Source organism: Brachyhypopomus gauderio, unplaced genomic scaffold, assembly GCF_052324685.1.
Source record: "Brachyhypopomus gauderio isolate BG-103 unplaced genomic scaffold, BGAUD_0.2 sc107, whole genome shotgun sequence".
NCBI classification, from domain to species: domain Eukaryota; kingdom Metazoa; phylum Chordata; class Actinopteri; order Gymnotiformes; family Hypopomidae; genus Brachyhypopomus; species Brachyhypopomus gauderio.
The window spans coordinates 18,821-35,000 of record NW_027506928.1 but is presented as its reverse complement, the minus strand read 5'-3'; the positions used below and the strand labels follow the sequence as shown (position 1 = coordinate 35,000).

The 16,180-nt window shown below is 43.4% G+C and overlaps 1 protein-coding gene across 1 annotated transcript; it reads left to right on the top strand.

Moving 5' to 3' along the window:
• Nucleotides 1-6,774: 6,774 nt before the first annotated feature.
• Nucleotides 6,775-13,181, top strand: LOC143497364 (uncharacterized). The gene is made up of 8 exons (XM_076993274.1): nt 6,775-6,905; nt 7,149-7,253; nt 7,591-7,644; nt 8,757-8,795; nt 8,962-9,009; nt 10,226-10,294; nt 10,795-10,866; nt 11,869-13,181. The coding sequence occupies exons 1-8, from the start codon at nt 6,852-6,854 to the stop codon at nt 12,337-12,339; spliced, it is 912 nt and encodes a 303-aa protein (XP_076849389.1). The 5' UTR covers nt 6,775-6,851; the 3' UTR covers nt 12,340-13,181.
• The last annotated feature ends 2,999 nt before the right edge of the window (nt 13,182-16,180 follow it).

Genomic DNA, 16,180 nt, shown 5'->3' with positions numbered 1-16,180 from the left:
GACTCAGTGGTGTGTGTAATTGTGACTCAGTGGTGTGTGTAATTGTGACTCAGTTGTGTGTGTAGCTGTGACTCAGTGGTGTGTGTAATTGTGACTCAGTGGTGTGTGTAGCTGTAACTCAGTGGTGTGTGTAATTGTGATTCAGTTGTGTGTGTACTGTTTGTACCACAGAAGGCTGCAAGGGAACCACAGCAGGAAGTGAGTTCCACACTGGCGCCACCTAGTGGAAGAAAAAATGAATATATATATATAGTTGAAATCATCAATAGTTTTTCTCATTCATGTGAGAACTCTGTATGACACCCTGGAACGTGTGTAGTTGTCCTTGTGGGGGCGGAGTCTCCAGGTTGAGGGAGGGTATGTTACCTGTCCTTGTGGGGGTGGAGTTTCCAGTGTGAGGGAGGGACTTGGGAGTGTGGCAGCCTGCAGGAATTCGCTGTTCCCATTCTGAGGAACTACACTCTGACCTGTAACCTAAGGAAAGGTTAAAACAAGGGAGGAGGTGAGCCCCAAAACCAGATTACCTGATTAAATACCCCCTCGCCCAGAATGCATTTCTGTCATGACAGGAAAACACACACACACACACACACACACACACACACACACACACACACACACACACACACACACACACACACACGCACGCACACGCACACGCACACTTTCATTCATGCGTCCACACTCACATGGTGCTGGTCTGGTCGTGTGTGTGTGTGCATTTGTGTTGACTCTGGTGTTGGGTTTGGGTCCTTCTGGCCAGCCCAGTTGGTGTTGCTCATAGGTACCAGAACCAACATTGGGCCATTGGAGCCCAGAACCATGACAGGGACCAGGAGGGTGTGGCCTGCTGCAGAAGGGGGTGGAGCCTGAGCCATCTGTGTCTGGAGTCACAGGAGAGAGATGTGGTTCTAATGTAGAGGTTAACACAGATTCTTCAGAGGAATAATCTTGGGTTACATCTGTTGTGATCCACACCGACCTTCACGCTAGTTCTGCAGGTTCTGACTGAGTTACAGGGCTAGCATAACTAAAACAGGACAAACCGCTAGGATCATATAATGAGAACATAGACTTATAGTAATCTGGCTGTTTGAGGTTAGGGTTTAGGGGTTAGGGTTTAGTGTATACATAGAGACTGGGGCAGATGAGGACTGGGGCAGATTGAGAGGGAGACTTCATACTTACTGGGAAGCCTTCTGTCATGGCAACGATGAAGCAGAAGATCGAGAAGACAAACGGCATCACTGTGATTCTACAGGAGAACACACACTATTACTACTTTACTATACACACTATTAGTACTGTACTATACACACTATTAGTACTGTACTATACAGAACACACACTATTACTACTGTACTATACACACTATTAGTACTGTACTATACACACTATTAGTACTGTACTATACAGAACACACACTATTACTACTGTACTATACACACTATTAGTACTGTACTATACACACTATTAGTACTGTACTATACAGAACACACACTATTACTACTGTACTATACACACTATTAGTACTGTACTATACACACTATTAGTACTGTACTATACAGAACACACACTATTACTACTGTACTATACACACTATTAGTACTGTACTATACACACTATTAGTACTGTACTATACAGAACACACACTATTAATACTGTACAGAACACACACTATTAGTACTGTACTATACAGAACACACACTATTACTACTGTACTATACACACTATTAGTACTATACAGAACACACACTATTAGTACTGTACAGAACACACACTATTACTACTGTACTATACACACTACTAGTACTGTACTATACACACTATTACTACTGTACTATAAACACTATTACTACTGTACTATACACACTTAGTACTGTACTATACACACTATTAGTACTGTACTGTACACACTGTTACTACTGTACTATACACACTATTAGTACTGTACAGAACACAAACTATTACTACTGTACTATACACACTATTACTACTGTACTATACACACTATTACTACTGTACTATACACACTATTACTACTGTACTATACACACTATTAGTACTGTACTGTACACACTGTTACTACTGTACTATACACACTATTAGTAATGTACTATACACACTATTACTACTGTACTATACAGAACACTATTAATACTGTACTGTACAGAACACAGACTATTACTATTGTACTATACAGAACACTATTACTACTGTACTGTACATAACACTATTACTACTGTACTATACAGAACACACTATTACTACTGTACTGTACAGAACACTATTACTACTGTACTATACAAAACACTATTACTAGTGTACTGTACAGAACATATTACTACTGTACTATACAGAACACACACTATTACTACTGTACTATGCAAAACACACTATTACTACTGTACTATACAGAACACACACCATTAGTATTGTGCTATACAGAACACACACTATTACTACTGTACTATACAGAACACACACTATTACTACTGTACAGAAGAGACTCTATAGTGTACTGTAGATATTAGGGTATTTTATCCCCATATAACAGATTGTATTAAACAGCTCAACATGAAGATCATTTAGTAAAGTTCAGCATGCGTAATAAAGGTGAGTGTTTACCTGTGTGTAGCGCGCCAGGGTGCTCAGGTAAGAACAGGTGTGCAGGAGGTCTGTGGCGGCTTTTAAATGCTTCACACAGAACTTGTTTAAAACACACACACGTACACACACAGTCAGAGACGGCCATAATGTCTGTCTGGCTGGTGAAGACATTTCCTCACCAGAGAGATTAACAACAGACACTAATTCAGACCGGAGGGGACGCCCAACACCGTCCTTGTTTTAACGGACGTGTTTGTTGCTCTCGGTTCAGTTGAACAGAGATGTCACAAAAGAGGTTCTGACTGTAAACTATGAAAACGTGATGTTTTTAGACATCCTGTAAGAATGGAGTTTCAAACACAGGCAGAAACATTATACCTAATCTATTTTTTTCTCTTTGTCTAACACTCCCGCCAAATACACACAAATGCACACAAACATCATCTCTCCTCCAGTCATTAAAAAATACAGCTTTCATGCCTGAGGATTTCACATATATTACAGAAGCCAGGAGGTGGTGAAAGTGTGTGTGTGTGTGTGTGTGTGTGTCTGTGTGTGTGTGTGTAAGCCTGAAAGAGTGAATTAAGAACATGTGTGTAGTTCTCAGAACGAGACGCTGACTGAGTTGATGAGGATTATACATAGATCACTGCAGGCAGGAGGTTGTGAAGGTTTGTGTGTTTGTGTGTGTGTGTGTGTTAATGTGTGTGTAGGTGTGTAGTTCCAGCGTAAGACGCTGACTGAGTAGATGAAGTCAGAGGAGAACTAACGCTGACCAACCAGGACCATTAAGTGGAACAAAAAAGTGCTAAATGTGGGCTTCACAACAGAAAGAGAACACACACACACACACACACACACACACACACACACACACACACACATGCAAGAGAGAGAGACTATTTCAGAATAACCTCTGTGCTATTTGTTGAGTGTTTTAACATTGTGCCAGTATATCTTCTGCTTCTGTTGTTAGGCAGCTAGCTGCCTGACATCAAACTGAACTGAGACCAGACACAGAGGACAGATCCTGTAACACTTTTTACAGTTTCCCCTTACTGGAGACACTAGTGTCTCAGCACAGGAGACCTGCTGTGTGTCGGGGACACGTGTCCACCTGTATGAGCCTCCAAAAGACATTCAAACCAAAATGACACAGAATAAAAGGTCATTTAGACCTAATATGTGAATAAAGTAGAGAACTTTATTTAAAGAAGAGAAATTTATGTGTGTGAGTGTGGGTGTGTATGTGTGTGTGTGTATGTGAGAGTGTGTGCGATTGTGTGTGTGATTGTGTGTGATTGTGTGCATGTCTGTGTGTACATGTGTGTGAGTGTGTGTATGTATGTGTGTACGTGAGTGTGTGTGTGTGTGCATGTCTGTGTGTACGTGTGTGTGTGTGTGTGTGTGAGTGAGAGTGTGTGAATGTGTGCATGTCTGTGTGTACGTGTGTGTGTGAGTGTGTGTGTATGTGTGTGAGTGTATCAGTGTGTGCATGTCTGTGTGTACGTGTACGTGTGTGTGTGTGTGTAAACCACATCATAGCAGTAGAAGCTGGTGTGTATGGTAACTGAAGATTCAGATCCAGCCATTACTTTAATGAAGGCAGTAAAAGCTGAGATGTCTGGAAGTGTCCTCACTCTTCCTGGATGTGTGGGCCCTCCAGCTGGTCTGTGCTGGTCTGTACTGGTGTGTACTGGTGTGTACTGGTGTGTCAGTGCTCCCGTCACGTTCATCCCGTACAGCGTAATGAGAAAAGCAGCGAGGCGGGAATGTGGCTGCTCCATAATTACACACCACTCCACACAAGACGGAAAACATGGAACTGATGTCGGAAGTCCACAGTGACCATACATGGAGATGCGTGAGGAACTCCCCACGGACCTGCTGGCCCTCAAGGCAGAATCACAAATGTGTCAAGACAGAAATCTGCACTCTGTCCCTAGTGGTTCCCGTGGTAGCAAACATAGCTGTTTCCATAGTAACTTGAGAAGCATGGCCACACGTCCTAAATAAACAAACTTTGTGACAACCAGAAATGTTAAAAAAGTTGCAAAAAACAGGTCCAAGTCTAGTCACGAGTCTGTTGGCTGGAGTCCAAGTCAAGTCTCAACTTACTTTACATGTTCACTGAATTTACTGAAACAAAACTAAGGAATAGTGAAAACAAACAGACAAAGAAAATATTTATTTCTATAAAAACGGACTGACTTATTGTTGACGACTCATTTTGGACGAGTGCAAGTCGAGTGGAGAGGCATTAGAGACGAGTTTCAAGTCAAGTCTGAAGTCTTGTTGTTGGCGTATTAAGTTCGACTCGAGTCACTCTCTCGAGTGCCTATACTCGTGTGTCTCATAGACTAGACTCCTGTGACTCATAGAATTTGAGTCACATGAGTCTAGTCTGAATCACACGAGTCTAGTCTGAATCACACGAGTCTAGTCTGAGTCACACGAGTCTAGTCTGAGTCACACGAGTCTAGTCTGAGTCACACGAGTCTAGTCTGAATCACAAGAGTCTAGTCTGAGTCACATGAGTCTAGTCTGAGTCACACGAGTCTAGTCTATGAGTCACACGAGTCTAGTCTGAATCACACGAGTCTAGTCTATGAGATACATGAGTCTAGTCTATGAGATACATGAGTCTAGTCTATGAGATACACAAGTCTAGTCTGAGTCACACAAGTCTAGTCTGAGTCACAAAATCTAGTCTATGAGATACACAAATCTAGTCTATGAGATACACGAGTCTAGTCTATGAGATACACGAGTCTAGTCTATGAGATACACGAGTCTAGTCTATGAGATACATGAGTCTAGTCTGAGTCACACGAGTCTAGTCTATGAGATACACGAGTCTAGTCTATGAGATACACGAGTCTAGTCTATGAGTCACACGAGTCTAGTCTATGAGATACATGAGTCTAGTCTAAAAAAAGTCATGGCCTGGAGGTAGGGAACTGGTCTTGTGACCGGAGGGTCGTGGGTTCGAGTCCCAGACCTGAGGCCATGACTGAGGTGCCCTTGAGCAAGGCACCTAACCCCAACTGCTCCCCGGGCGCCGGGCTAGGGCTGCCCACCGCTCTGGGCACGTGTGATCCACAGCCCCCTAGTAATCACTAGTGTGTGTGTGTGTGTGTTCTAACTGCACAGATGGGTTAAAAGCGGAGGACAAATTTCGATTGCGGTGTAAAAATCACAATTGACAAAATATGGCACATTTACATTTACATTTTTTTCTATGAGATACACGAGTCTAGTCTATGAGATACACGAGTCTAGTCTATGAGTCACACGAGTCTAGTCTATGAGATACACGAGTCTAGTCTATGAGATACACGAGTCTAGTCTATGAGTCACACGAGTCTAGTCTATGAGATACACGAGTCTAGACTCCTTTAGCGCTGTGCGAGGCGGCTGCTTCTCCTGTAGCTCCATTGTTTTTAGCTGTTTTTTTTTTCACTACAATAATTTCCCTGAAGGAAACCTCTTAAAGGGATCAATAAAGTATAAATTAATCAATTAATCAATCTATCTATCTATGCATCTCTGCCTTGTTTTCTTCCCTTTGTTCCTGTCACTGTTAATGAATGGAGGCCCAGTCCAGGTCCAGTTAAAGGTCCAGTTAAATGTCCAGTCTAGGTCCAGTTAAAGGTCCAGCTAAAGGTCTAGTCCAGAACAAGTTAAAGGTGCAGGTCCAGTCCACCCCCCCCCCCTCCTCACTCCTCCAACAACACACTAGTGTGACTCAAACACGTATCCAGCTGTAAATCAGTGTCACTAATACTGACCTTTCAGCAGAGAAAAATCAGACTCATAAATACTCCTGCGTAACAAAAAAAAACTGGTACAGTTAATCATTCCAAAAGGAAATCCTGGTCCATAATTAGCTTCTGGTGGAGGGGTGGAGGTGGGGGTGGAGGTTTTGGGGAGTGGAGACTACATGAAAAAATAAATAGAGTGTTGGATGCCTCTCTGAACCACTATATGTCCCCTAAGACGAGGGGGGGGGGGTGAAATGTGTGCAATTGTGTGTGTGTGTTTGTGTGTCTGGTGAGAGAAAAACAAATCCATCACTCCTACGAGTGACAATGAAGGGATATAACCCTTCATATGTGTGTGTGTGTGTGTGTGCGTGTGTGTGTGTGTGTGTGTGTGTGTATATAACCCTTGCCCACCAGTCAGAGGGACACTATTGTGAAGTCTTCCTCCAGTCGGCTGCTCCCAGGACCGTCTGCGCTATGCTGATCTCTACAGCACTGCTCTGTGTGTTGGGCCTTGCTGCTGCCCATCCAGTGAGTATATCTCTCCGCCGTCACTCCAACCTCATCCTGTCACGTAACGGTTAACCTGGCTCCACAGAATAGAGCTTACTGTAATAGTCTGCTTGAATTAACTAACACAGACATATTACACTTCTTAATTGTTTGTATTATAGTAAACATGCTATAAACTGTAAAATGCACTTAAATGACTATGTACTGATCTACAAAAACATTCACCAGACAGGTAGTTCATGTACTGGACGTGTGTTTCAGATTTCTCAGACAGACGTTGTGGTTGCACAGAGGAGTTCTGACAGAGACACGTACCCAGGACAGCAGGTGGACACTCTGGACAGCTTCACTCCTGTCCTGCTACCAGTGAGAACACACCGGCTCTCTCTCACGATACGTAGCTCAGAAACAGGAAACTACAATTCCTGCAATAACCTCTGATATTTACATATCATTCCACACAATTCAGTGAGCACACCATCACAAACATATATATTTGTGGTGGTCATTATATTTGTGATATTTATTACATCAGTGGTGTTCATTATATTTGTGGTGTTCATTATATTTGTGATATTTAATACATCAGTGGTGTTCATTATATTTGTGATATTTAATACATCAGTGGTGTTCATTATATTTGTGGTGTTCATTATATTTGTGGTGTTGAATTCTGCTGCTCATTCAGTGATTTCACACTCAGATCACTGAGGTCCCGTTAACGCATACAGAAGAAGAGAAAGTTCCAGTCATACAGGTACGCTAACAACACACAGTCATACAGGTACGCTAACAACACACAGTCATACAGGTACACTAACAACACCCAGTCATACAGGTACACCCACAACACACAGTCATACAGGTACACCCACAACACACAGTCATACAGGTACACTCACAACACACGGTCATACAGGTACGCTAACAACACACAGTCATACAGGTACACTCACAACACACAGTCATACAGGTACTCTAACAACACACAGTCATACAGGTACGCTAACAACACACAGTCATACATGTACACTCACAACACACAGTCATACAGGTACGCTAACAACACACAGTCATACAGGTACACTCAACACACAGTCATACATGTACACTCACAACACACAGTCATACAGGTACGCTAACAACACACAGTCATACAGGTACACTCAACACACAGTCATACAGGTACGCTAACAACACCCAGTCATACAGGTACACTAACAACACCCAGTCATACAGGTACACCCACAACACACAGTCATACAGGTACACCCACAACACACAGTCATACAGGTACACCCACAACACACAGTCATACAGGTACACTCACAACACACGGTCATACAGGTACGCTAACAACACACAGTCATACAGGTACACTCACAACACACAGTCATACAGGTACGCTAACAACACACAGTCATACAGGTACGCTAACAACACACAGTCATACAGGTACACTCACAACACACAGTCATACAGGTACACTCACAACACACAGTCATACAGGTACACTCACAACACACAGTCATACAGGTACGCTAACAACACACAGTCATACAGGTACGCTAACAACACACAGTCATACATGTACACTCACAACACACAGGTACACTCACAACACACAGTCATACAGGTACACTCACAACACACAGTCATACAGGTACACACAGTCATACAGGTACACCCAGTCATACAGGTACACCCACAACACCCAGTCATACAGGTACACCCAGTCATACAGGTACACCCAGTCACACAGGTACACCCATAAAACAGCACTCAGCTGTGATTCACTCAGCAAAAACAGCAAATTAACTCCAGAAACAGAGTTGACCATTAATGCTCAGTAATGTTTGTCATGTTCAGATCACTGAGGTTCCTGTTCCAGCTATTCATGAGCAACAGGTAGGAAGTCACACACACACACACACACACACACACACACACACGCACACACACACACACATAAAGCACACCCCCAAAATTCATGATTTAAAGGAAGCATTCTGGAAAATTAGAAAGAATTGTTCGAATTAGTATCAGAATCAAGTTGTTGTTTGCTTGCTTTTAGACAGGAACACCCAGCTCTTCTGAATCTGAGAGCTCAAACCAGAGTGAGGTATAATACACACACACGCGCGCACACACACACACACACACACACACACACACACACACACAGTAATCATTTTGCCAACACACTGTATGTTTTGGTCTTTGTATTAATTCACCGGTGTACTCTAACCACATTCACACACACACACTGAAGTAACTGGAAAAAATGTGTTTGAAATATGACAGGAACACTTGGTTGGTTGATCTTACAAGCTCCCGTCGCTGACATTAAAATGCATGTGTGATTAGTCAGTGTGATTAATCGGTGCGATTGGTCAGTGCGATTGGTCAGTGCGATTAGTCAGTGCGATTAGTCAGTGCGATTAGTCAGTGCGATTTTTTAGTGCGATTAATCGGTACGATTAGTCGGTGCGATTAATCAGTGCGCTTAGTCTGTGCGATTAATCAGTGTGATTAGTCAGTGCAATTAATCAGTGTGATTAGTCAGTGAGATCAATCAGGCCCCAAACTGCAGATGCTTTATGAAAGAGGAATATAACTGTGAATGAACTGAATATAACTGAATATAATTATGAATTAACTGAATACAACTGTGAATTTAACAGACGAGTGTAGAGCCAGTTCCAGACATATCAGAGCAGAGTGTCTGTGTCATTAGTTTGGGCATGTTCCCAGTCATTACACACAGCTACTCACACCCAAACTCTTCTCAACAGCTTACTGGGGGTTGGTCATTACCCTCAACTCTCTCAGCATAAACAACAAACTGTGTATTTTCGGCATGGCACATCATGTCTCAGCATCATGTGTAACACTGCAGTGTGTTTTACACTGTAGAGTGAGTAGAGAGTATAGTAGAGTACAGTGTACAGAAGAGAGTAGAGTAAAGAGCAGAGAGTATAGTAGAAAGTAGAATGTAAAGTATAGAGAATAGAGTAGAAAGTAGAGTATTGAGTAGAGAATAGAGTATAGAATAATGTAGAGAGTAGAATGTAGAGTAGATTGTAGAGAATAGAGTAAAGAAGAGAGTAAAAATGAAAAAATAGAGTATAGAATACAGTTGAGTGTAGAGAGTAGAAAGTAGAGTAGAGAGTATAGTGTAGAGAGTAGAGTAGAAAGTAACGTAGAGAGTGGAGAATAGAGTATAGAATACAGTAGAGAGTAGAGACTACAGCAGAGTAGAGAATAGAGTGGAGAGTAGAGAATAGAGTTGTATTTATACTGAATATAGATACCTGAACTGTGTCTTTCCCCCCAAGACATCTGAGGAGACGTCTGAGACGTCTGAGGACACGTCTGAACAAACAGCCACTCAGATGAAAATGCAGGTAATAACACTCACCAGAAACAAACAGTGTGCTGTCACTACATGACCACACCAGCAGGGGGCAGCACCACATGAGGTCTCTGACCTACAGGCAGCACAGAGCAGACATCCTCCATCCAGGCTGTCAGGGACAGGAAGTGTCCTCCATCTTGGCTCTGAGGGACAGGAAGTGTCCTCCATCTTGGCTCCGAGGGACAGGAAGTGTCCTCCATCTTGGCTCCCAGGGACAGGAAGTGTCCTCCATCTTGGCTCTGAGGGACAGGAAGTGTCCTCCATCTTGGCTCTGAGGGACAGGAAGTGTCCTCCATCTTGGCTCCGAGGGACAGGAAGTGTCCTCCATCTTGGCTCCCAGGGACAGGGTTGCCCTGCCTCAGTTGCTGCAGCTACTGGAACTGCAGACTGCTCTGTGGTGTGCTGGGGTCAAAGGCCACGTCTATACATTGATGCTGTGTGTTGTGGGTGGGGCTATATATGGGCTGGGCTAACTCTTTCTGTTTTCAGCTCACAGGTGACACCAACTCTAACGTTGACATGAGAGACGACAGTCGTGGTAATGAAGAGAACATGCAGAGGGTGAGACTATTTTTAAACTGGTTGTAAACACACTCACTGATGTGTGTGGCTGTACACACACTCACTGATGTGTGTGGCTGTACACACACTCACTGATGTGTGTGACTGTAAACACACTCACTGATGTGTGTGGTTGTACACACACTCACTGATGTGTGTGGCTGTAAACACACTCACTGATGTGTGTGGCTGTAAACACACTCACTGATGTGTGTGGCTGTACACACACTCACTGATGTGTGTGGCTGTACACACACTCACTGATGTGTGTGGCTGTACACACACTCACTGATGTGTGTGGCTGTACACACACTCACTGATGTGTGTGGTTGTACACACACTCACTGATGTGTGTGGCTGTACACACACTCACTGATGTGTGTGGTTGTACACACACTCACTGATGTGTGTGACTGTAAACACACTCACTGATGTGTGTGGTTGTAAACACACTCACTGATGTGTGTGGTTGTAAACATACTCACTGATGTGTGTGGCTGTACACACACTCACTGATGTGTGTGACTGTACACACACTCACTGATGTGTGTGGTTGTAAACACACTCACTGATGTGTGTGGTTGTAAACACACTCACTGATGTGTGTGGCTGTACACACACTCACTGATGTGTGTGACTGTAAACACACTCACTGATGTGTGTGGTTGTAAACACACTCACTGATGTGTGTGGTTGTAAACATACTCACTGATGTGTGTGGCTGTACACACACTCACTGATGTGTGTGACTGTAAACACACTGATGTGTGTGGTTGTACACACACTCACTGATGTGTGTGGCTGTACACACACTCACTGATGTGTGTGGCTGTACACACACTCACTGATGTGTGTGGCTGTACACACACTCACTGATGTGTGTGGCTGTAAACACACTCACTGATGTGTGTGGTTGTACACTGACGTCTGATGTGTTTGGGGTGTGATGTGTTTGATGTCTGATGTGTTTGAGGTCTGATGTTTCTATGATCTTTTCTCCAGAGCTGGATCCATGCTTTCAGAAATCATCCTCACTACCAAGTGTACACCATGCCCATACGGGAAATTGTGGCTTCTGAGGCACCTGTGGAAGCAGTGACTGTAGCCGTGGCCGTGGCTGCAACAGAGGGCGTGGCTGTGGCTGCAACAGAGGGCGTGGCCGTGGCTGCAACAGAGGGCGTGGCCGTGGAAGCTCCTGCGGCCGCAGCCCCCACCTCCGTGGCTGATGCAGCGGGCAGTGTGGTTCCAGAGTTAGAGAGTGCAGCCAGTGTGAGCACAGAGAGTGTGGAGGGGCTAGAGCAGTGGGTGGGGCCAGGGCTGAAGCAGTGGGCGGGGCCAGGGCTGCAGCAGTGGCGGAGCTGCAAGGACATGGGAGATAACGGAGACTGTGCTGAGGCCGCCGACCACACCCTCAGCTCCCCCGAACACCTGCCCCACGGCACGCTGCCACTGGACGAGCATCTGACCATCTGACAACTCTCTGGTACCCTTACGATGCAGCACTATGTCAGAACATCCACACCAGTACACGCACAACTGTGGACCCTGAGGGGGACACTGGGGGCTGATTATGGTGATGTCACATTCAGAAGTTAACATCAGAACGCACGGTGATACTGACGGTCCAATCAGAAGCAGAGGAAGGGAGAAGAGAATGAAGGAGGTGATGTCATAATGAAACCGTGCAGTGTTACTGTGATGTAATCCAGACACACGTCTCTCAGTCCCTCACGTGGAACTAACATTTACCTGTACTTCCTTTCAAATTATAGTAAACATTTATATTATATCAATGTAACAGTATTTGTTTTCATACTAATTACATTTATATTCAATTACTGGAGGTCATCATTGGGGTTTAATCACTAACACCACTTTGTAATCCTACCAGGATTTTAATCACGTCTGATACACTGACACTTATATCTAAACAGTATTTGTTTACAGTGCAGTAATTCTGAGTATGGCCATATTAACCTTCTACTGACATCAACATCAGTAGATGTTCGAATTATCAGAACACTTTTAATTTGAGGTTCGAACAGTGTTGTTTACTCCCAACACTCATGCTTGGCAGTCACACGTATCTATTCAACATCTGTTTGTGTTGCTGTAATCCTAACCCTAATACTAATCATAATTAACCTTTAAACTCAAGTGCAGTTTTCCTTCAGTATGTGATTGATATTTTGCAGAGACAGTTAACAGTGCAATAACTAATCAAACACAGGACCTGTTAACACTACATTATACTATATCAAATACAGGATCTGTTAACACATGAAAAAAGTAAAAAGAATAAACCCTGAAATGTGTGTCTGTTTGCGTGTGCACTTATTACCGTGATTCATTCACTTATAGTGATTACACACATGAAGAATATCTCAGTGGAACTCTCAGAGTACCTGGAGACCCTGATGGCCCCCTAACCAAACAGGAGACACGTTTAGGGCATTTACCAGATGCTCTTATCCAGAGCGACTTACGAAGTACACACTAGTGATCACTGGGGGGTATGGTACCCTAGCCCAGTCTCAGAGGAGCAGTGGGGGTTAAGTGCTTTGATCAAGGGCACTTCAGTCATGACCTAGGGCCTGGGAATCAAACCCACAACCCTCCAGGAACAAGACCAGTTCCCTACCCACCAGACCATGACTGTCAATGACACCTTTAACTGCTACTGGTTTCTAAACATGTGACCAACATCTCTGAACACTCTGATTGTGGACTATGAGTGTTTGCTGTAGAGAGGTACAGGACATAGCCTGGCATAGGACACCATCTGGTACAGGACATAGCCTGGCATAGGACACCATCTGGTACAGGACATAGCCTGGCATAGGACACCATCTGGTACAGGACATAGCCTGGCATAGGACACAACCTGGTACAGGACATAGCCTGGCATAGGACACAACCTGGTACAGGACATAGCCTGGCATAGGACACAACCTGGTACAGGACATAGCCTGGCATAGGACACAATCTGGTACAGCAGTGATTCTCAACTGGTGGATCGCGGACACGTTCTGGGTGGGTCGCGGACACGTTCAAGCTTGTGTGACCGGGGGGAGGTTCCCACACCACAGATACCCAAATAAATGAGTAGGCAAGCTGTTCCACACGTCAAAGATTTTATTTAGTAACAAGTATTAAAATATTATGCTAAGACATAAAACATCAAACTAAAACGGTACATAAAGCCAGTATTTATACACCGGCGCGTGGGCAATCAGATAAGTTCACCGCTTTCTCGTCAGTAATGGTCAATAAGATTGCTTTGCCTATGATGTCGCTATATGAACATACTGCACTAGCTGTGCATACACAAGAAAATATCACGACACGAAAGCTTAAAGCCAAAATAAACCTAACACAGTAAAACCCATGTAAAACACTCAAACCCAAGAAAAACCAAAGCTAGCATAAGTTGCAGGCTTCATATAACTTAGAACACGCACAGCTGGGCAATAAAAACACCAATAACTGACAACAGGGTATTGGAATCTGATGCCGCACGCCCGTGGATAACAGCCGAGTATTAGTACACACAAAAAAAACAATTAAGAAAAATGTTTATTTTAAAAAACCAATGCTACTCAAGCGGATACAAATAGTTCCTCCTACTCTAGATATTCACGTATAAATACAATGGTGGAAAAACAGTGGCCTGCACGAGCCCAGCCTTGGTCCTCTACACAAGAGAAGAAAATTGCATTATTTTCTCTAAAAAACAAACACTACGAACGTAAGGTATCCTTACACGAACAATACAAGTATCCCATTTGAGAAAACACACACAGACAGCCTACCAATTAAAACACCTGTGAAAGGTGCGCGCTTGGCCTGTTGGTGGTCCAGGTACGACGCTACTCCACTGCGCTTCACCTGCTCCGGACAGTGTAGTCGACTGGTCCCCGGAACTCCCGAAATGTGAAACAAATCTGCATATTAGCATCGGGATGCTACGCTCAACGCGTATAAGCCAGTCACAATGGTTAGAGAGCTACCTACCGATCGTCCGGACAGAAGCGGACTTCTATGTGACCGAAATGATGCTCAAGGTGTCTACTGCAGCCACTCACTAATAATCCGGCTGGAGACCGGTTTCCGTTCGAATAGATAGCTTAGATCTACCACATCCAAGCACCTTGAACTTTCAGCCGTGATACGCTATATTCAAACACACTCCTGGAGACCAGAAAACAGACGTCACACACGCGCGCACCTGGGCCATTTAACCTCGCTGCCAGATCACGTGATGGCTATAATTAAAATTGTAGAATATTTTTAATAGAATTAAATTACCATCGGACAACTCCATTCACAGATTAAAAGCTCGCAAACAGTACAGCCCTACCACACTTGTAAACAGCTTGTAAAAAAATTAATAGTCTACTATTATCCCCCATTTTCTTTAGAGTTTGTATTTATAAGTTAATCGATATGCTGTAGCTCCACTCACATGTTTGTCTCTGTCCATCAACAAGTGCGGGAATCCGATCACGTGACTCGCGGAGCCGAGCTGAACCTTTAGCACTAAGCGTTAGCTTGTTGAAAATAGCGAAGACAAAAATATCGGATTATTCACACAGTCTACATCTCTGTGGGACCATAAGAGGACACACTTCTTTATAACTAGTTTTAAGTTAATTTTAATGGGATCAAGAGTCACTCATTCATACTAGGAAACTGAGAAATCACATATTTGGAATTCTTTCTTGAATAACTAAGTTAAAAGTGCCAAAATATGCTAATTCTTATTTCTGGCAACCAAGACAAACATCTACAACTTTGTTTACGTCAGGAATAGATATATTTTAAAAACATTTTAAATATACTCCTGTCACCGCTGTAACGTCTAACAGGCCCGTAGCCAGCATTGTGATGGGGGGGGGGGATCTTTTCCCCCAAAAGTGGACTTCATTTGGCTCTCTACTCCAGTGCCCCCTAAATACACGAGCGTACTTCAAACCTTTTATTTTAAACTAGGGGTGGGCATAGATTAATTTTTAAAATCTAGATTAATCTCACTGAAATCTTGAAATTAATCTAGATTAATCTATATTAAAATGGCTCATATGCGTGCTACCCAAGTAATGACTAAAAGTCAGTTTTTGAGATAGGGTTTCTTAATACAGAGGGTGCATTAGACCAGGGGCTCATCTCCTGTTTCCAAAATGCATCAATGACTGTTTGAGAAAGCTGTTCTACTTTGATACTTGAAGAAAAAAACATGCTCAATAAAATGTAGGCTACTCGTTTATTCAGTTAAACATGAATTTGTAAGCCTACATACTGTACATTAAAACGG

Bases quoted from the DNA above. Each gene is read 5' to 3' on its own strand.
- LOC143497364 (XM_076993274.1), top strand. From the start codon at position 6,852: ATGCTGATCTCTACAGCACTGCTCTGTGTGTTGGGCCTTGCTGCTGCC. The intron at 6,906-7,148 runs GTGAGTATATCT...CGTGTGTTTCAG, and splicing joins GCCTTGCTGCTGCCCATCCA to ATTTCTCAGACAGACGTTGT. The intron at 10,295-10,794 runs GTAATAACACTC...TTCTGTTTTCAG, and splicing joins CCACTCAGATGAAAATGCAG to CTCACAGGTGACACCAACTC.